At 26.5% G+C, this 23834-nt stretch overlaps 1 protein-coding gene and 2 non-coding genes across 3 annotated transcripts in view; all 3 read left to right on the forward strand.

Moving 5' to 3' along the window:
• The window catches only part of LOC113553107 (A disintegrin and metalloproteinase with thrombospondin motifs 20-like), an 88435-nt gene that overhangs the window by 41098 nt on the left and 23503 nt on the right, over window positions 1-23834 (forward strand). Inside the window, exons 2-4 of the mRNA XM_026956262.1 lie at window positions 1628-1795; window positions 1902-2059; window positions 7057-7185. Coding sequence (XP_026812063.1) covers window positions 1628-1795; window positions 1902-2059; window positions 7057-7185 — 455 coding nt within the window. The remainder of the gene's footprint in view (window positions 1-1627; window positions 1796-1901; window positions 2060-7056; window positions 7186-23834) is intronic.
• Trnas-gcu lies at window positions 8503-8584 on the forward strand. The gene has a single exon. It is a non-coding gene; the product is annotated as a tRNA-Ser (tRNA).
• Window positions 10310-10391, forward strand: Trnas-gcu. Its single transcript has one exon. It is a non-coding gene; the product is annotated as a tRNA-Ser (tRNA).

The raw sequence follows: 23834 nt of genomic DNA on the forward strand, positions 1-23834 counted from the left end.
ACACGCGTATCGAACACGTTTGTTGTCGGAATTATGTAAACAAATTCGTTTCAATGGGACGATCGTGACGTCCGTTATAATAATATTATATCATATCCAAATTTCAAGTGTTGGTTCTCTGGCACCTGGTCGATAGATATCTATGGGGCGATAATATAATAATATAATGTCGTGCATGAGGGAATTTGAATATTTTTTTTAGTATAATTGTTTTTATTCATATCTCCCTGGACAATGTTCAAAAATGTCTTTTACAAGGAACCTCGTTCGATATGTAGTAGCAAAACATGAGAAAAAAAAAAATAATAAAGTCGATACCACGTGATGCCAACGCACCCGGTTTTCTTCGGCCTTGACAATGAACGTTGCGAAATATTTACATGCTCCCTCATATTATACATAGATATTGTATATAGGTATATAAACACTGAATTGATTTACGTCGGCCAGGAAGTCACGACATTCTCCGAGAACGGCTCCTCCAGTTTCGTTTTTTTCTCGCTACACCATAATACGTGTACAGCGTACTTATATGCACATATAGTTTAAATTAATAATAACTTTATACAGACAGACGGCGGCATAGCTTTGTGTGTCCAGCCTGACTTCGCAATTTTTCTTTATTCGCATTCGTCGTCGTTTGTTTTTATTATTTAACACTCGCTAGCTGTCATATTACCTATTACAATATTCTGGCGTTACGAAATATTATCGTGTATTCGTGTGTAAAGTCATATCGAAGATGTCGTTCACGTTAAGTGTTATAAGTAGCTGATGTTGGTACATTAGAAAATTCGATTGACGTTTCCTGAAATGTTATTACAAAACCATTTTAACTGCATCGTGACTATTTCAAGCACATTCAATTCCAGTTGTATATTTGCGCTTTTTTAATTTAAACTAATCAACTGAGTTTAAAAACGATAGATTTGATTGATAGTTTTAATAATAAAAAGTAAGAACAATAAATTAAACATTTTATTTTGGTATAACATTATCTTATACTTTAAGCCATTTTTTAACTATTATTTTGTATATTTATCATTTATACATAATGTATTATATTCATATATTTTATATATCATAATTCATAATATATATTTAAACTATATATTTTTATCATTTAATATCTGTTTTTTATTCAACGACACTGAACTGTAATATAATATGTACATTTTAAATGTTAACTCCAAATTGATTTCAATACAGTTAAAAAATAAATGTATTGGTTTTTTTTTTATATTCTCTAAAGAAAGAGTACGAAAACTTAAGAAAAGAAATGTATTATTTCATTATTCTGAAAAATGTTGAACGACAAAGTATAAATAAACCTGTTCATAAAAAACTTTTGAAGATAGATATACAAATTTCAAATAAAAATCTATAATATCTCATCACATATTATTTATTTTTATATTTTTTATAACAGATACTAATATAATAGTAATATGATTATAAAAATTATTACTATATAATTAAGTCGTATGAAATGAAAACTTTTTCAAATTATAATTTTTTTTTATTTAAGCGTAATAGAATTAAAACTAAATATTTTTAAATGTTTCAATTACAATTATAATTATATTTGTGTATGAAATTATATAATAATAAATTTCTTTACTTTCAGATGAAACTCGAACGATATCTATGGTTCCCGAGTTCCTTAGAAAAAAATCATCAATGGTCGATTTGTCGGATGCTAGCCGGTTTGAACGAGAATACGTTAAGCCAGTAAAGTCAATACCTGATTCATTGCATACACACGATATACTTTATGGCGGTGACCAAAATAGGCGTAAGTTTCTCATAATCATAAATCTACTCTCACTATAAATACAAACCATACTATATTTGTATTTGAAAATATAAAGAGTAATTGATATGCTATTATTATTGTAAAGTCGACAGAGAAAAACTTGTTAAACACCATTCTGGACAATATCGACATAAAACAGCATTTATTTGGGATCCTCATCCTCAATACAAGTTTACAGCATTTGGACATCTATTTCATTTAGTGCTTATTCAAGACTCTAAATTCGTGTCTCCTGATATTAAAGTAAGTAATCATTTCAAATATAAATAAAATAGTTATGTAAACATTAACATTATGGAACACTATATAACATATAACAGCCAACAGCACATAGCACGTTATATTTCAATTGCTGGTATTTGTCATGCATAAATAAATATAATATTCCTTATGTTTTAAAACAGTTTAATGTTAATGCAACACGCATTAATAATTAAGACGGAAATTGATGCATTTTCCTTGTCAAAAATAATTGTTTTATGAGTCTAACGATTGTGTATAACGATATCAGGAGGTTTTTCATTGTGCGCGTAAGGATACTATTACAATAATTATTACTTTCTTAGTGTTTATAATACTATAATCATAATTAGAATAATGCATTAAATGTCCGACATTTAAAAATATCGTACGCGTGACATGAAACATGTAATGCATTTTGGCGACTCAATTGGAAGTGATTATTGGTTATGAAATGACAAAGAAGTAATAATTATAATTTACTTAATTGATCTATAGAGTATATTTTAGTTCTTTTAGAAATAGATTTATTTCTTTATAATAGATACACTAATTCATAATTTAATTCTTGAGAACACGCGTATAAATGTATTTCATGTTTAGATCCTCTTCAAATATTCATATAGCGAAATAACTGTCATCATAATTATCATCTAGCAGAAACAAATTAATATTGATATTAACAAAATGTTAAACTACATGACAAGTCTATACAAGATATAATTTATTATATTAAGATTAATTTTATTAGCACTTGAAATCAAAATCAAAATGGCAATAGACACTATCAAAATGATTTATACCGTACGTATCATAGGCATATATTTTACAATGTTTCAAAGATACCATCTACACACACTTAATATTTATATTTTATTTACAACTTTAAATTTTAGCTTTATTTAATTTTATTCAAATTCAATTTATTTATCATTCTTAAATGAATACATTATTTAAAAATGTAAATATAATATAATTAACGAATTATTGCAATTTTTTCCGATATAATAAAAATTATAGACTAAAAAAATTCTTTTATTTGTATTATAATTAGGTATATAATTCAAAAATAATATCTCTTTTTGAAGTAAACTGAAAATTTAAATCAAATTTTACTATATATTATATAAGTATTGTTATAAGAATTTATGACTGAATTACGGTGTATTCTAAAATATACATCATAGTCGTAGTGTTATTTATTTATTAAATGTATACTTATTTAATTTAAAATTACCTATAGGTATGAATTCTTAAAATAAAATTGAAGATTTTATGAATCTAAAATCAAAAAAATCAATAGTATAGTCTATAGGTATAATATTTTTGATATTTGTTTACTGGTACCAAGATATGCATGTACATCATATATATGTATATGCATATTTACTTTAGGTGTACATACGTAAATATTGCTTTGTACACTGCCGCGGACCAATGACTAAAAAACAATGTTGTAGATACAAGAAAAATAATTAAAATTTTTAAATAAAAAATATAAATACAAGTACTATAATTATACTGTGTTTATTAAAACTATATCTGATGTAGATAAACAGCAAAATAATAATATTATAGTCGTTTAATTTTGGGATTTAACAATTAATGTTATCTTATACAATGAAACACCAAACACTGGTCACGGAAACACAATAAATTGATTTAAAAATAATTTATTTAAAGTAGTCAATGATACTATAAAATATTAGTATTCTCATAATGCAATGTACTTACTATATAATTATAAAATATATTTTACGTGTAAGCCCACTTTTTGGGAAAAAAAAAGAAAGTGTTTTCACAATATTTGTATGCTAATGTCTATAAATTGATTATTTGATTATTTCTTATCTTATTTTAAATATTCAATCTACTCAGATGAGGTCAAGTCAAGAATCCAGATAATTGTTTAAGATAGCGGCATTCTTAAGTCTCATAATTTAAGTGCACCTAAAGCTGTTTTTAAATGTTCCTAATATGAATACCTACCTATTTATTATGATTATAATATTGACTACTGAAGTACTGCAGTGATTTCCTTTTACCGTAAGTAGGTACGCTTATATTTTTATAGTAAAGTATTTATTGGTATATATATATATATATTCTATAATTGTTCGATTAAAATTATTTATAAGTCTATGTTCGTGTAAAACTACGCTAAAAGATTTTACGACAATTATTTTGTATTGTGTCTTATAAATTCCACGATTTTCGTCCGCGGTATACGACGCATCTTTGTATTGTGTGTTCAAACCTGTTGGTTGTTACCGACATAACCGTACACACATACACACACACACACATATATATATATAAAAACCTATATATATATTACAGAATATCGGGTTTCGTATTATTATTTACAAAAGTAATTTTTTTTATTTACGCATAATTAATTATTTAGTCTGTAGTGATGCCTTATATATAATATATATATACCTACGGCACCCATTGGGAAAATAAAAATAAAATAAAAACAACATACTATACAGAATGATTCATCAAGCATGCTCATTCCCATATTTTCTCTCAATTTAAATTCTGATTTTTGAAATTTTTAAAAATACTTAAGGACCATATTTTCAAATATTTAGAATATTTTATTAATTATTTAACTTTATGCATTATAACCTATAAGGATATAATGATAATATTATGTCCATCGTCCATTATTATAGGGTTAAAATCTATGTTACTTATGATGATTTGAAAATTATAATAATTAATACTAATTTATTATGATAAAGCAGCATTTTATAAGTTGTAAAATGTATCTTAATAGGTATAATAAATGCTGAATTAAATATTAGACAAGTACATATTATAATATAATTTATATTTTTGTTAAGCTATTTTTAAGGACTATCATTCCTATTACCTACTCAATACATATTTAAATAACTTAAAAACGACACGTTTAAAATTTGATTTAGGTTAATTAATAAAAATAAAATAGAAATCATTTGATTAATAATCTAGTATCAACATTAAAAAAGATTGATTCTCAGCATCTGTAAAAAATAAGTTACATACAAGCAATTGTATATTCCTTGAATAGTATATAAAATCAATGTTGGTGGGCATACTTGCAGGGTGAATCACCCTGTATATATATGTTACCCAACGGTTTTATAAAATCCATTAGATTTTATTTTTCTATTTATACATGTACATTTAAACTTTATTATATACATATTTAATATTTATACGGTATTAGTCTTTGCCTCTTTAGTAATTTCGAAACAATTAAACGAGAGTACATATATGTAATAATAAATGTCCACCCGGGAGACGCGTTCTTGTGTTTTTTGCTGCCGCATACATACGATGAATATCGACTGTTGACCCGAAGACTGTAGTAGGTATAGGTATACCTTCATGGTATACACATAAATATATGTATATATATATATATTGTTGTACGACCGTATAGGTTTTACGAATACATTGGACATAATAATGTTATAGCATCAGTATACATTTTTTTTTCCCGTTGCAATACGTGCATCGTCCCCAGGACCCCAGCAGCGTATGATCTCGTATTTTATTGCTCGTGTGATTCAGGGTTACAACACATATTATTACAGTGACCGTGTAATCTGTCGTTTGTCTGCGTGTATATTAAAATAGTAGCATTAGACTGTGCAATAGTCAGGGGCGACTACGTGTTGTCCGGAGAAATATCGTTAAGACTACATTTTCAATAAGTCTCCGGGAAATCACTAGGATTATTATAAATTATGATGTTACGACAATTATAATAATAATAAATAGATAAGAAGATGATATTAGGGTGTATTAACACAGTGTAGTATACACCTATGTATACGGTATACCCGTTATAATATTTATGTAGATGTGTGCTACACATAAAATTATAAAACTATACAACTATTTAAACATGTTCGATAAAACACACACCTACCTACTCGTAAAATTGATTACACGATAAGATTGCGATCTGTAAAAATAAAAGTGCAAAATAAATCTTATTGTTAATATGTAATTATTAAATAATAGTAACACTAACACATATTATACCCGGAATATAATGAGAAATTCATTGTCGATAAATATTATATTTTTATAATATAATATTTTACTCGTAGGTATAACACGAAATAGTTTAAAAATTATTCATAATAATATCATATTTTTATTTGGCTACAATACATTAATATATAATTGATTTACTTATATAATTTAAACAAACGGTAAAAAAATTATATATTTCACTAATACCTATAAAAATTTGAAAAATATGTATAACCAAAAATTAATTTTAAATACCTTCTTGTAATAAATATGTTATTATAATAATATTATATACTAGGTACACAATTTAATGTATCTATTATAATAATTTTGTTTTGATTTAATTTTATGATAAATCACTAATAATTATTAATTAATAAATAACTATTATACTTGATTATCTAGCTGAAATTAAAATAAAATAATATTATAACAGGTTATTACCTTTTTTGTCTATATATAATATTAATTAATATTTAAACTGTCGAATAAATTTAGATTATGTATGATGCATCTCTAAAATCTTAAAAAAAAAATGAATTGGTAGTTATTTTGTCATACCTATATGTATAGAATATTCATTATAATATTATATTATAACAATCATGCATATCAATAGTAAAACAAAAGCCTTTGTCTTAAACAATAATAAATGTGATTAATATTTTATAAAGCGTGGCTATTTATCCCTTCGAATGATATAATCCATACTTTTAGAAATAATAAGCGATTATTCAGTGACTGTCTTGATATTGGTAAATTGCCAAAAATTATTGCTGCTAATGATATTATTATCTGTGCACGATGTTTTAATAAATCAACCAACAGCCTATTTTATTGTCTTGTATAAATACAAGTATTAAGCAATTTTCATGTTTTCATGTTTTTAGAAATTAATAAAACAAACAAAATGATCGTGAATACCGAATTTAACTGAATTTACATTTGTTATTATCGTATAGATTACTCGCATGAAGCAGAACGAATCTTGGAGAGAACCACCCAATGTGAAGGTTAATGGGTGTTTTTATTCGGGAAATGTTTCTGGTGAACCTGGTTCAATCGTTGCCGTAAGCCTTTGCGACGGAATTGTGAGTACCAACTTATTTTATTTTCACATAAAATAATTTAGAAATGTTTTAATTTTATTTTAAGATTAACTTTAATATATTATAATAACTTAGGTTGCTTCTTTAGTAATACAACGTTAGGTTTATGATACATTATAATATTGTAACAAATCATATATTTAATATACATCTTATTTAATTCTCTGGAAAAGAAAATAATATAAGAACGTTAACTTAGTAGGTAGGTTGGTACTAGGTATAAAACAAAATAATATCTAGGTAATGAACATACATATCATATTACCGCCGAGTGTCGACAAAAGATATTACAAAGATTTAACAATTTTTTTAAAAAATTATAACAGATATTAAATAAATAATATATGTATATAAATAATGGATTTTTTGAAGAGAACCTATATACCTAGTAGATATTAGTCATAATATGTAGAGTGTGTGGATTGCAGAGACAGTGTTATCGACCACGATCTAACATGTGAGAATATAAATTTACTCAAATACTGAAATACATAATATTCTACTTTTACATCAACATTCAACAATATATAGGTACATTAACTTTACTGTCATTACTACACGTACAATTTATACATTACAATCCTTAGTTGGAAGGTATATAGGTAGTAGGTACTACATTCTTGTCGCTTATTCAATAACAAAGATATCTTGATCTCTGGTTTTTTTCAAAATTAAAATATTTTCGTAAATCTCGAGTTGCCTTGTTAAAATTATTGCAACATTAACTATAGTCATGTTATTGTCAGTTGTATTTTTATAAAAAAAAAAATAGCATCCACATTTCAATACCTATTAATGAAATTAAAATTAACTGTTTACCTAAATTGTTAAGGGTTTAAAGCTTAAAGTATTAACTTTATATATTTATATTTAACTTAAAAATAGTAGCTATCTAGTTAAGTCATTTTAAATTTAGCCATTATTATTAATCAGATTAAAAAGTACGATTATATACCTTTCTGTACTTAAATAGCATCAACCTTAGTGTTTAATCATATTGTGCCTTTAACGCTTTGAAAATGTTTATTATTTTAGTAATAAATGAAACATATTTACGCGTAGACCTATTATATTACAATATACCTATATAAGTATATTATAAATATATTATAAATGGATAGCCGTATAGGTATTTAATAAGAACTATACAGTAGGTACTTGATGATTATACATATTTTTGATCTCGATTTTGAAAATTGTTATACAATATATTTAAATATTATATCAATTTTAAAATTTGTTACTATATTATTTTCTAATGTGGTTTAAATTAGTCTTTTTTGACTCGTCCTTGCACGAGACGAGGTGGCCGAGTGGTTAAGGCGTTGGACTGCTAATCCAATGTGCTCTGCACGCGTGGGTTCGAATCCCATCCTCGTCGGTACCGTGCAATCATTTTTTTTGTTTTTTTTTACAATTCTTTTAATTTTTTATTTTTCTAGAATAACTTGTTAACTAAAAAGTTAGTATTTACGCATACTTCTATTACAAATTCCTATTTTTTCATTAAATCTTATCGTTTTGTTATGTTTTTCAAAGCATCACCAAAATGTTTTAGTTAAAAATAATATAAATATTTATGTACATTTCATAATAATTTACGTAATAATAATAAATTATAAAATCATAATTACGATAAATATCTATTTTATAATACATTAATATACAAATAAGTAATGACAAAGTATATAAATGTATAAGTATAATATATACGTATTTAATATAATATGAAGAGACGAAGAGAGTTTAAAACTAAAATGTGTATAATTATTTATTTTCTATTTTTAAACAATCAACACCGTATCGTTTTGTTCAAATACAATCAAATTAAAAATGCATAAAGTTTAAACATATTCAGATTTCAAATACCTACCAATATAATTCTATATAATACTATAATTGGCACCTTCTTTGTTGTTGTTTGAAATCTCAATGGTGTGTATTGTGTACATAATATATTACGTCCATTATGCCTGCAAACTGCAAGTAAAGGACTTGCATATAATTATCTATGTTATATAGGTACATACTATCCACCTTCAATCGTTCAAGAGCATATAAGGCATATATTATTATTATTTATTCCATAAAATAGCTTATAGCACCTATAATAAATAATTACAAATATTAATAGGAATAAATAGGGTTATATAATAATATATTATAGCTATCTGTCGTCATAAAGCAGCAGTACACATGATGGTAATATTATACATTCAAATGACATTTCGTTCGTATGAATGAACGTTATTTATAATTCACTAATTCAGTATTCAAAACTATTTTATGGAAAGATAGAAGTTATAATGGGCTAACTTCACTACCTAATATACTTCATAATATTTTTTACTGACATTACAAAAGTTTTTTTATTTTTAATGGGTATATCATAAAAATATAATTTACCGTTTTAACTTTAATACAAGGTACTCGTAACATTTCTATTAATAATTTATTATGATATTATGGATATTATATTATTAGGTATGTTACAATTCATTTGTATTAAATAATATATTTAGATTATAATGATTATATAATTCATAAATCATTTTGTACATACAAATAAACAAGATAGGCGGTAGGCACTTTAGTAGTTAATATAGGGACCAGGTAACATAAAATACATAGGCACTAACACTAAGCATGCGTTGCACTAAGGTTTAAGGTACATACCTATATGTATAATAGATATATTAATAGGTACCTGTGTGGAATGTAATAGAATATTTGTATAATTGAGTAATATTATATCTAGCCATCTAGGTAGTAATAGGTTTAGAATGTTTAAATAAATACCTATTGGCTACTTTTCTAAATTTTTAAACCAAACAATTAATATTTTTTTTTAACTAAAAACGAATCAGTAGATATTATATATGTGCTTTAGTGATGCAAATTACATTTTATATTTTGTTATTATGCATACAATATTTTATTTTAGTAATAACTGCTTAAGCTTCAAACTTAAATTAAAACAATACTACATTCGTTATTACTTATTATCCTTTTTAACGTTAATCCTATTAAATACAATTAAAAAAAATACAATAAAAAAAAAAGTCTGGTTCATAAGAGCCATTCAATACGCCTTTTCCGCTCACGGGACGAGGTGGCCGAGTGGTTAAGGCGTTGGACTGCTAATCCAATGTGCTCTGCACGCGTGGGTTCGAATCCCATCTTCGTCGAGATCGTTGATAATTTTTTTTCAATTTTTTTCCTATTTTAGTAGAATTTTTAGATTTTTCATCGTTTTAATTTATCAAATGAAAAGCAGAAGCGAAATACACGTCTGCATGTTGCTTCGCGAGATATATAATCATTTGGCAACATATCAATCGATCGATACTGCAACAGCAATTGAGCAAAGACATTGAATTATACACATATATAAACAATTTAGTATCTATTTTAATTTTGATTCTAAAAACCAGAGTTTATTTTCAGTGACGTTTCACTTTTTTCCACTGATCTATGTGTATAACATAAACTACACCACTCGTATATTATTATAATCATGTATTATGCATTTAGTATTCACGCGAAGCGTATTTGATCCCGAACTGGTTAATTCTATCCTATAGTCTATGTACAATAATTTCTATATATTTTTTCATAATTTTTTTATTACATAATAGTAAATAAATAGTTAATACTAGAAATTTTGTAATATTGCATCATTGCATTAAATTATTTTTATTATTTATCCTTAATAATATGTTTTTCGGTAACAAAATAACGTAAATCTCTCTTTTTTTTATTATACTAATGTTTTAAACGTTTTAACTTATCGTTTTAAATATTTTTAAGACAATCCATTATTTATTTTTTACGCTATTGTCTATGCCTTACCTATATCATGCACCTTTACGGGCTATACCTATTTTGGATTCTAAGCGGAAAGATGAATATAATGATTTTATTTAATAATGTGAAAACATTTTTCAAAATTTGTCATAATTATGAACATTTATGAACTAAAAGTATTTTTTAGTAAATGATTAATAAAATCATCAATTGTATAGCTTAAGCTTAAAAATGTAATACAATATTCCTCATTAGTCATTTATACTAAATTTGAAAAATCTAAAAAAAATTTCTACAATTATTTTTTATAGATGAAGTTTTAGAATACAATAATATTTCATTGAATTCAGATTTAACACATTTATTAGAATGAACATTTTTTTTCATGTTTATCTGACAGCAGAGGAGGCTCTGTTTGAAGAATACTACAACTACTCCTCTGCTGCCATCGTTTATTGGAATGAATCACTTGACAACTGATATAAAGCAAAGCGATATTTTTGAATATCGATATTCATTTGCCTACTACTCACTAGCCTACTGTTTTGATGTTTAGTTTTCCGTTATCATTTTAATATTAAGCTATACTAAAAATATAATATACAATATAAATTACATAATATGTCATACTATTAATAACATAAGTAACATATTTTTTTTTGTTTTGTGATATTTCTCTTTAGAAAATTCTAATAATTTTATATTGACATTTGTTATGTTTTTACCTTTAGAGAATTATCATGTATGTCTCTAAAAGGTTACTTTCAGATTATAATTTATTAATGTAGGTAACGTTGTAAATAATTCTTTGTAATACCTACAAAAAAGTTCAATGACTTTTTACTTTTTAGAAAAGGTCATTCAATAATTTATTTGTCTAACGTCCGGTTATGTTTAATTTCATTAAACTTTGACATATTTATAAAAATAATAATGTTCGTATTTTAGATGAGTTATTATAATCACTTAGTATACTTATAAACCGGGTGATTCACCAAGGATGTTCACCCTTATTTTACCCTTTTAATAATGTGTTTATTTCAATCAACATTTTTGAAATTTTAAAGTATTATAGGTACTTAACAAACATGGATATTTTCAATTTTTTAGATTTTTTCACAAGTTAAAAAATATTCTGTGGTGATACAAATTTAAATTTTTTTCCACGAGAACAGCTATTTTTACTATAAACTTTGTTAGTCTTAAAAATGTCGACGTATCTATATCGCAATTTGAACGATTAGTTTTCGAGTTTTTAAACTAGATAGTTATAGTTCTTAAGAATGGTTTTATACACCATTTAAAATACACGATCTAATATTGTACCTATTTTATATAATATCACCTTTCAGATCACCCTTTAACAAATTCTAACATTTTGAAAAATATTAACAATTATTACTTTAATTTATAAATTATATGGTTCATAACAATTTCTTTCTAAATTTTTTATTAATGACTATTATCCGTAGTAGGTACTAAAAGTTAAATTATTTTTGAAAGTTTTCGTTTTAGTTTTGATTTATATTATTATAATTTTAAAAAAAAATTAAAGGATATTTGGATTCATACCATAAATTATTCATTTGTGAATAACAAAATAAAAATTAATCGAATAATTATAAATAAAAAGTTATAGGTATAGTATATCTACATATATTGAAAGTTACCATAGGATTAAACGAATAGAAATAATTAAAATATAACTATATTATAGATACAGCAGAAAAATATTCAATTATTTTTGTACTATGACTTATAATAAATCTTAGATTATTCGATTATATTAGAATAATTAATTTTAGCCAAAAAGAAATTATTATAAATCAATCGGTTTCAAACGTTTCATAATCGTTGTAATTTTGTATGTAAATAGCAACGTTGCAAAGCTTTAATTATTACAAAAAATTGACCATCAATAACACAATATTATTTATTTTGTATGGTTTTTTCAAAAGTTGTATCGCTAAATAAATTCGTCCACCGAGATATTATACAATGCACGATGTAATTAAAATATTTAAGTGAGTTTTTGGGTTCAACATGTCCCACATGTAAAATCGTGTATGGATTTGTTTACGTGTTTTATTTTTGTTATTAATATACCATTGCATGCTGATCAATCAGTGTTCAATGTTCATGGTACCTAACTACTATCTACTAACTACTTGTTAGAATAATTAATATGTTGACTGGTGTATATATTAAAATAAATCGAAATATATTTATATGATTAATTAATAAATAATAATATTATTAGATATATATTTTATTAATACACTTGGTACATTTAGATTTATAAACTATACATTTTATGCGAATAAATTAAAATAATTTAAATAACCACAATGTGTGTATGTACCGATTAGGGTTTATGAAATATGAATATCATGATTTGATTGCATTAAAATATTATGATTTTTTTTTGTATTTAATATTGACTTATTAAAAACATATTATGAATTTATAAATTTTTATATGGGTAAATATTTCAAAAAATTCGTGAAGTTTTACTTTCATGCTAAAATTAATATTATAGAGTTAAAGTGAATGATTCAAGAAATATAATAGCATATACCTACCGAATAATATTGTGATAGGTAGGTAAGTAGGTAGGTATAATAAGGAAGTTTTAACATTTTTATTTGTGTATTTTTTTACACAAACTATTCCGGTGTATCATGTATACCTTGTATACCTTATTATAGCTATTACTTATTATGAAGTTGAATGTTACAACTTGCAGCATTCTTATTCCAATCGTTATTTCTCAGTAAATTGTATCTAATGGCATCAAAGCAAGTTATTTATTATTATAGTTATTTATCATACGTGAAATACCTACGATACCATATTTGTAAATAATAAGTTGTATTTTGATAAATTGACTCCATAATAAGTTTTAAATGGTATGATTATTGTCATAAATTATAATTAAAATGAAGTGTAGGTCACAGTTTAAATTACTTCAAAGTAAAAAAGATAAAAAAAAATTAGTTCAAATTAAAGAATCATAAATCTCTCTCAAGCAATTTAACTTTTGGTAGGTTTACCTACATTAGTTTCTGGTAAAATTAATTTGGTCTCTTGTAATATCCGGAGAAGGTATAACTTCAAACACATTTCGGGTACCATTTATTTGGCGGGGTAATTTAGATATACCGGTCTAAACATCTAAAATATAATTATTTCAATATATACGTTTGTGTAAGTGTATAAAATAATGATTTTGTGAAAATTCCGCAGTTTTAAATCATGACATACGATGGCACTAAGTATAGTCATTATTTTTGATTACTAATAATTTGTAGTAATAAGTAGTTTTATTTTTTAATAATACTTTAGATTATTCAGAACAAGATTAATTGTATCAATGAAAACATAATGAATATTCCACTAAGTTAAAATTAAATTTGTTCACGATTTATTTCTTTGATCTATATTTACAGTTGTTCACCATTTATCTTTCACGAATCATTTTAGGTACTGAATTGTAAATGCATCATCATTAATCCATTCCCCACATTCTTTTCCGTAATCTCAGACATCGGTGTTAATAAAATCTGTTCACTCGTGTACCCGTCGAAAATATAATGTTAAAACATTCGTGAAAACACATAAAAAATTGAACATGGGCTGAAAACAGAAACTATTTTTTTATACTTCCATTTTTAGAACCCAACTCGCGTTGATTGAACACCGTCCCTCGTACGAAATAAGCCCTCCGGGTGCACTAACCACTAAGATACCTCTTTAAATTAAAAAAAAAAGACAGCGATGATAATCTTTCTGTCAATAGAATAAAACAAAATTATATACGAGTATTATATGTAGGTACGTTATTGTCGATTACATGTCTTTATTAAAACATCGGCTTGTTGATACTGGCAGTAAATAAAAACCCGTTGTCGATAAAACATTAAAACCTGATTATGATCATAAAATGCACATTACGCTATTGGTAAACAATTCCAAATGCATATCATTTTTTAATTTTAATTTTTTTTTTTATAGTTTAATACTAAACTTGTTGGTTCAGTATGAAATATTGGTACCATTTATTTCATAGCGAATGTACATATTTTATTAACAATAAAAACTCTTAAATTGTATTTTAAATTTAAATTTAATATAATTAATTATTCAAAATATTCATAATTATATTTTTGAAGAAGGTAAATTCTTAGAATGAACTTAAATATTAAATTAAATATTATTAATAAAAGTTAAGGATTGTGAAGAAACTTTACACCTGTCTATCATTCGTTTTCAAGGAGCCGTGGTCCATTAACACATTTTTTTTTTTTTTTTTTGGCACAGTATCTAAAATCTAAACAACTTTTGTTGCTGTCTCAAACTAAGTGGTTTTTGTTTTTTTAGTCATTTAATCCTAAAATACAAAGCACCTACATATAATTACAGACGTATAATGCACATCAATAATATTATCTCAAAAAATTAGTGTTATAGTATACAACTTATATTTATTGTGGTAGGCACAAGTTAGATAAGGTTTAATCTCTTTTTTTATTTAACACGAGTAAAATGTCTAACGCTGTAGACAGTAATAATTCATATTATAGCCTCGCCTACCATTCCGACAAACTCGTTTTAATAACGACTGAGAGGATCTTTATGATATTGTCTGAGAAATGGTTTTTATCATGTTGAAACAAATAAAACCGCGTCTGAAATCGAAATTATTTATGTTCGCTTATTTTATGCAGATCCGTTAAATGTTTCAATATATATATCTGGTTTTCTGCAACAGTTCGGAGAGTAGGTACCCATAATACTGGTCATAAAGGTTCTTGATAGTTTTACTATACCGAGCTGATACAAAATTTTTAAGATCACATGTTTCAATGTTTTTGTACATATTATATGATTAATTTTACAACAGTATAACAGTATAGCCTATACTGTATAGGTACCTGCTAATTACTATAAATGCACCTTTAATATTTTTTCTATATTTAGTATTAGATACTTGTAATTATTTCATTGATTTGTATTATTTTAGTAACTGATTAATGGTCCTTATTTTACGAATGTTTAAGTTAAAAAAAAAAACTTATAAATACCTTTTATTTTTATAAAATATAAACGGTAAAGTTATGTTTATGCTATAGACACCGTGACTAACTGTAAGTCGAGTGTTTCTAAGTTAAATTATACATGATTTATTTATATTAGATATTTAACTGTGTAACTATGGGTATAATACCAAATCGACATCATTGATTATATAAATTATTATTTGTAATATTATCCATGGTCCTGTATTACTACACTATAGCTAAATCAAATTATACTCGCTTATAATTGTTTTAAATCTATAAATAACTATATAAGGGTGATATTATGAACATTGTTTTAATTACCAGAACTTCGATTTAAGGTACCTATAGAATAAAGGTATAGATTGATATGCTTGATTGATTAAAATATTAATACAGGTATACCTCTATCTATATTATATATCTATCGTGCATATTTGAAACTTTATTATTGAATCGATAATACTTATAAAGTATATAACCTTTGATAATTATCATTTTTAAGTCTTAACCCATTATCACCAATCGGTTCAAACGTTATCGTTTCGTTATATTTTTAAGACATTGGACATTATTATCGTTGTATCAGATATAATATAATAAGAATAATACTAGGCGCGAATATATCACACGTATTTGTGTGGCATACAAAAATAATTTTATACATATGCATACCTAATATAATTTATACTTGCTCACTCGCCACGTGGTATCCCTCATCACTCGAATATTATTATAAATCTACATGCCTCGAGTATGTACCTAAAATAGTATACCTATGTATACCGGGACGATATATGTAATGTATATATGACGTATATATGTATATATTATATAATGCACACTGTAGCAGTAATGTATACCTATTATAATGGGAAGAGTGACGTTTCGTGAAACTCGTTAACTCGTCAATGTCTGTTGATAGAAACGATTGGGGGCCAAAAAAAAAAATATATTTATATATATATATATAGTGTATATGGTATAAAATTTATGTCTAAACGGGAACGTGTCTGCGCGGATCGTGGTGTGCGACAGAATAATATAACATAATAATAAGCATGCCGCGGTCATTGGCCACGACGAGCTTTGTAAAAATGCACGTGATCGACTACCGTTTTTTACTCGCTTGTGTGTGCCAAATACAATAAGTGTTATCGGTTTTACGTGCTCCAAGTCGCAAGATTTTCCGCGAAAAAAAATAACAAGAGGCGTTATTATCGCATCGCCCGCGAACGTCATATTCAAAAAAAAAAAAAAAATAATAATAATAATAATAATTTTTTTTATTATTATTTATAAATTTATAATAATTAAATTATTATTACTATTATATATAGTGTACGCGCGCCTCTCGTTGCAAATCTGCAAAGATCCTTCGTCATAATAGTAATGCTGCAGTGATACGGAAAAGAATACTTTATACTTCCGTTGGTGTAAATGTCTTTTGAAATTAATTGTGTGGGAATGCGTTTTTTGAGTCTCTGAACGATTTACTTATCGTAAATACATATATTTTATGAATTTAGTTAAGTTAGTTTTAAGTTCTTAAAAGCTTAAAATATATTACTTATATAATATGCTCTTATAAAATATATTATCCCAATATTCTATCAACAACTGATAAAAAATGTTTTTTTTATAAATAACGAGTTAGTATATTATTTATGTGTAACAAAAAAAAAATTTCCACCTAGTAAATGTATTATTTTTTTTAAATAATATCTATATTTTAAAATATGAAAAATTTAGGCTAAATATTATAAGTACTCAAAAATTTAAAATAAAATGTTTTCTACAAATTCTATCCACAAACAAATTTTCCAAACTTTTTACCCCCGTTCAGTTGCATAAACCCAATACAAAATCACGTTAAAATCAAAAATCCGTTCTTTACTTTGCCATGACTTTAAAAATAAAACGTTCTCGCTCCACTCCAATCGCACGGAGTTCTCTGTACTTATACATTTTACTTATGTATTTTTTATCTTATAGATTTATATTATATAATTTACATTAAAATAAAACACATCAAAATAGTATATAATAGCAATTCGCTCTTTCGAGATTTAGCACTATCTAGCTGAGCGTGCATTCAAGCGAAACATTGTTATAGCAATAACTAATAATATTAACAACGGCGGGCGCGGCAACTATAACTGTGGCTATAGTAGACGCGGCGGAGACTCCGCGGGTTTTTGGCAGCGCGGAAGAGATGTCGGGCGGCGGTTGTGGCGTCGAGACGGGTTTAATATTATAAAATATAATATTATTATTATTACGTAGGAGCAGCGTGAAAACGAAAGGGAAAGCATCGACGGCGAGTCTGCGTGCCTCCTATCGCCGCCGCAGACCGTGTGTTAATATTAATTCGGTTTTTTTATCTCATATACACGCCACGACCGCACGTAAACATCGCCAAAACCGTTTACGAGCTGCCGAATGAGCATTGGCAGATAAAATAATATAATATACTATAACGTTCGCGAAACCGCCACTGCCACGTGCTTAATACTATTATGATCGTTCCACCGTTATCAATTTTCATTATCGAGGTCTGTAGTTTGTAATGAATAATATGACATAATATATATTCAATAATAATTATTATTGTTATATTGTTCACGGCTACACGTGTAAAAACGCGCGTCCGCGTAAAACTTGCGCATAATATAATATGTATAATACTATTACTATATGCAATGTAATAAATTTGTAAATATCGTGTACTGAGATTTCAATATCATAGCTATTTAGAGTGGTTTAAAAAACGGGGCTTGTATTTTTGAAAAACTACGTTATTTTTTGGGAACTTTGTTTTTCAATTCGTGATTAAAATTTAAAACTATAGATATAACAGATGTGTATATACTATATTGTAGAACCTATGCACATCACAGTTTTCGTTTACAGGTGTTTGAAATTTAAATTTGTTTTGGAGAATCAAATAGAATCATATATCACATCGCGAAAAACTCAAGTCGTACTGATGATAAAAAAAATTGAAAATAATTCCCTTTAAATTTAAATCATCGCATCTCTGTCATTGCCTATTGAAATAACAAACCTTGAATTTTAGTCTGTATATTTTTTTTATGTTATTATTATACACTTACCTTCTCAATAGAAATGAAAAAAAAAATAGAAGTAATAAATCGATAAAATATTTTTATAATTTGTGGGGGGGGACAAAATTTGTCCCTTTGGCACATCAGGCCCCAGTTCTAAGAAATAGGACAATACCGTCTTAAAGGGGATACATACATAGGTCACCCTCCTCCCGTTCAGTTAAACATCCCCTAAAGGAATACGTAACCCCATTGCAAAGCCGTTCTATCGTATAGTAAACACGTATAATATTCAATACATCGATATAATATATTATATCGTCGACTTCAGTAGTTTTACGGTGTTTACGAGAACGCGATACAGACGCGCGCGTGCCCGCTTGATTTATAAATATCGCCAGATCGTCGTCGTGGCAGCCTCCGTTGTTCCCGCCGAGATGTCGGTCGGCCGAGTTTTATTCGCACGTTCCACATTGCGCACGAACATACGTGTGCTAACGCATGCAAACTCACATCATATACAGGATGCTTAACAACATGCTCATACGTATTAAGTTTCTATTAATCACCATTCACTAATCAAGATTAATCTGTTTTATATATATAGTTATTTGTAAAAATCGTATTGTTCCAAACTAAAATTATATTAAACTATTTTAGTTTTTTGTATGTTCGCCCTTTTGTCTCATTTACACCTTCTATCGTTGGTTATCATATTATATCCTTGAAACTACGCAGAAACTTGTTTGGTGTTCAAATTTTGATTTCGTCAAAAAAATAATAAAAATATCAACTTAGCAACTTACATATTAAAAGCAAACCGTTTTATAGAAGTTAATATCGTTTACTCAAAATATTATCTTTTTAAATGATTAATTATTGTTGAAAAAAAGAATAAATAATTACTATATCAGGCTGTCGGAGAAAATTGGAGGGTCTAATATAATATGCATGATACAAATAAATTGACATTTTCATTAAAAAAAAAGAGATTTATTATTTGGAAGTTTAGTATATATGTTATCATTTTTGTAATAAATGACTATTGCAGGTAACTATATGTAGCGTTTGTGTTGAAAATGTCTGTTTCGGTAAATTTATTATTCTCTATATTATGTTAACGAAATTTTAAGGTTCCTCCCCGTCCCTATAATATGTGTCTGGATATCCAACTATTGCACAGAAGACTTTACTTGAATGGCGCATACAACATCTAAATATTTTAAAATACGGTCTATAGAGACGCGCTCATAAATTCTAAAAATAGGGATTTGAATAAATGTGCGATTCTTAAACCGTAGAATGGGGGTGAGCCCGGTTGGCGAATCGCACTGTATATACGATGACGTACACTGCGCACATGACGAGACGACTCTCCGCCGCAATAATTATGCCATTAGTATTATATCACTATATTTATGTATAACAATATATTATATTATATATACTTCCATTGACCTCTCGCGCTGCGAAAGTCCCATAACGCGTCCTCCGTATACGAAATCGCTTGCTGCTGTGGCAGCTGCTGCTGCTGCTGCTGCTGCTGCACCGGCGCATATTATAGTGTTTGTACAGCACGCACCCATTATATAATAGTAATTATTATAATACGATATATGATTTAATATCACTGCAGTAATAATACATGGCCGTTCGCAGTTTCTGCAGCCAGCGGACCACCGCGTGCACATAAAATATTATTGCCATTTACATTGCACCATTTCCCTAAAGCATCATATTATTATATAGCTGCGCTATCGAGTATATTATACAATACAATATAATATTATTATATAGGTACCTAACCTATTAGGTAGTTATAGTCATATACTGTGTAGTATTACACGAGAGATTTGCCCACGCCGGATGAGGACCACGACACTGCCAAACGGCGATTATCGTGAGATTATAGGCCGAGGTGAAACACTAGACGTCGCGAGTACGATTTAATATTATATTATATGTGCTCTGCGACGAGTCGGTTTCCGCGCGTTCCTCCTACCCGGTCGTCGACGACCCACCCCCGCTCCAAAGCCGACACCACCGGTTTCTGAGAGCCAATATTATAGGCATGCATTGCACCGCAGATGACGACGAGGATTATAACAATATAATATTATTATAATATATTAATGTGTATTATGTGTATCGACACGCCCGCGCATTTACGCCCAAGCCCCTCGCGTTTTCTTTATAATATTATGTGTTTTATCGAACCCGTGTAGTAAATTATAATGGGACGTGCGATGCGCGAACAGAGTAATACGACTCCAATCGGGTGTTCGCGTGTACTAGTCATAGGTACACAGCATTATGCGATGTATAATGTATTTGTATTTGTATATGTATATACAGATGCGCTTATTTCTCCCAGAGGTATACGTAAGCGTATATATCTATATAATGTTCTTATTATTCACGTGCTTTTATCACACTACACGCATGAAACGAGACCGCAATAATCTTATGCTATGCATTATAATATTATAATAAGCGCGTTGAGACCGTCGGTACTTAGCCAAATCGGTATACATTATTATTTTACGCATATGGATATGTATTATAATGTACATTGTATAATATATTATTACATATAGGTACCCATAACACATATGTATACGTATATCATACGCACGTTCACCATACTTTATATCGGAATATAATATATCATTGTCATTGTTGCGTTGGATTGGAAAACGTTATGTGAATTGTAGATAACAATTAATATCCGATAGGTAATTATTAGAAGGCTATGTTTTCAAATTTACCAAAATTTTCAATTGAAATTGTTGATAATTATTTTTTAAATGGTATTAATTTCACTTAAGTATATTATTTTACTTTTTTTTGAAGTCATGTTAAGCTAACGAAAATAAAAATAAATTCAAACAAATTGTTTTATTTTTTACTCTAAAATAAGAATATTTTTGAATTTTGTCATTTACATTGACTAACGTATAATATGCCGTGTGAAATAATAGTCACTCAACTGCAGTGATAGTTTTGAATATATTAAGCAAATTTGAATTTAAATGTATATTTGTGATAAACTCTTTATTGTTATTTTATGTAAATAGATTGGTGATAATGAGAGAAACATTAACATTTAAATATTGTCAGATAAGTCAATGCATTCTTATATATTATTTATTTCAAATTTAAAAATAATTTATGGCTTCTTGCAAGATAGATTAATTGTTTATGCTTTTTTCGGATTTTATTCGTCTATTGTGTTTTATCACATCCACAATACAATAGAATAAAATGTATAATATTTTATACAGTTTTTTTTCTATTATAAAGTTTCTGACATATGTTGTATATTATTATTATATTTTTTAAATATGTCTTGTTTATGAATTATTTTTGCAATGTTTATTAAGTTATTTTTTGAATCGGTGCTAACGGTATTATTTTAATAAAGTAGTTTTTATTTTTTACACTTAATTTGCATATTTATTGAGTACACTCAAGGGATTTTTTCCATGAATTAATTACGTTTAAATTGTTCCCATTTACATGGTATTTATTTAACAAATGTAAATATTTATAAATACATAAAACAAAAAATAAACTTATTCTCGTATAGACGAGAAATGAGAATGAGGCTAAGTATTAGTTTTTAGTCAATAAACGTCATCAAGTAATAGCTAAAGTGGTTAAATTACTTTTCTGTAAAAGCTGTAAGCAGATAAATAATAACAAGTTATTTTTTTAAAGTTTAAAAATGCAACATTGAATCATTGAAAAAATATTTAAAAAATTGAGATGTTAAATACATTTATTTTAAACTATAAATTTTGAATATAAAAATGTTATGAACATCGAGCATTATAATTGGAAGTTGAGACAGAATTTTATACAAATTTGAGTGGGCTTAATTGTTTGACTTCAATTATAATTACACATAATGGTGGCTTCAATTTGAGCTATAACTTACAATTATAAAATGTTTGATAAATTTTCATAATTTCTTTCGGACAATAATTGTATGAATAACACATGATACGAGATACTGGGTATTCTAATTTAATATTATAACAAATTTTATGTATTAGCTAGAATTATGGATTATTTTTAATTTTTAATAAGTCAACTGTATAAGATTTATGAATACAAAAAAAAAAAAATATAGCAGCAATTAGTTTACAGTGAGAAAATAATTAGGTTTATCAGCATGATATAAATATAATGGTTATTATCATAGGACATAAAACAAAATAATAACTTATCAAATTTTTTTGTTAATAGTAAAAGATTTCTAAACTAGTTTTACCACTAATAAAGAGAAAACAAGTTAAAATGTTAAATTGATTTGTTACTCTTAATGTCATAAATTAATATCAATAATAAAAAAAAAAAATACCAAAAAACCATTCGAATATTAATATTAATATTATAATATTTTTTTTATATTTAAAAAATATAACCTGTGGCTGTTATAAACTTGCAAAATACAAAAAATGAGCAACTAGTTAAATTTGTAATTTTTTTTTTATAATTTAAACTTTCAAATAATAGCCAACAATCAGTTAGTATAATAAAAATAGTATTGTACCACTTTTTAGTTATATATGCATAACTAATTTTATAAAAAAAATATTATTAGTTTTTAATATGTTTAATGATAATTAAACCTTATTTATATTAAGTATTCTAAAAGTACATTTTATAACGTACATTTTGTTTTATTTCT

The sequence above is a fragment of the Rhopalosiphum maidis genome, chromosome 2 (assembly GCF_003676215.2).
Source record: "Rhopalosiphum maidis isolate BTI-1 chromosome 2, ASM367621v3, whole genome shotgun sequence".
Classification (NCBI taxonomy): domain Eukaryota; kingdom Metazoa; phylum Arthropoda; class Insecta; order Hemiptera; family Aphididae; genus Rhopalosiphum; species Rhopalosiphum maidis.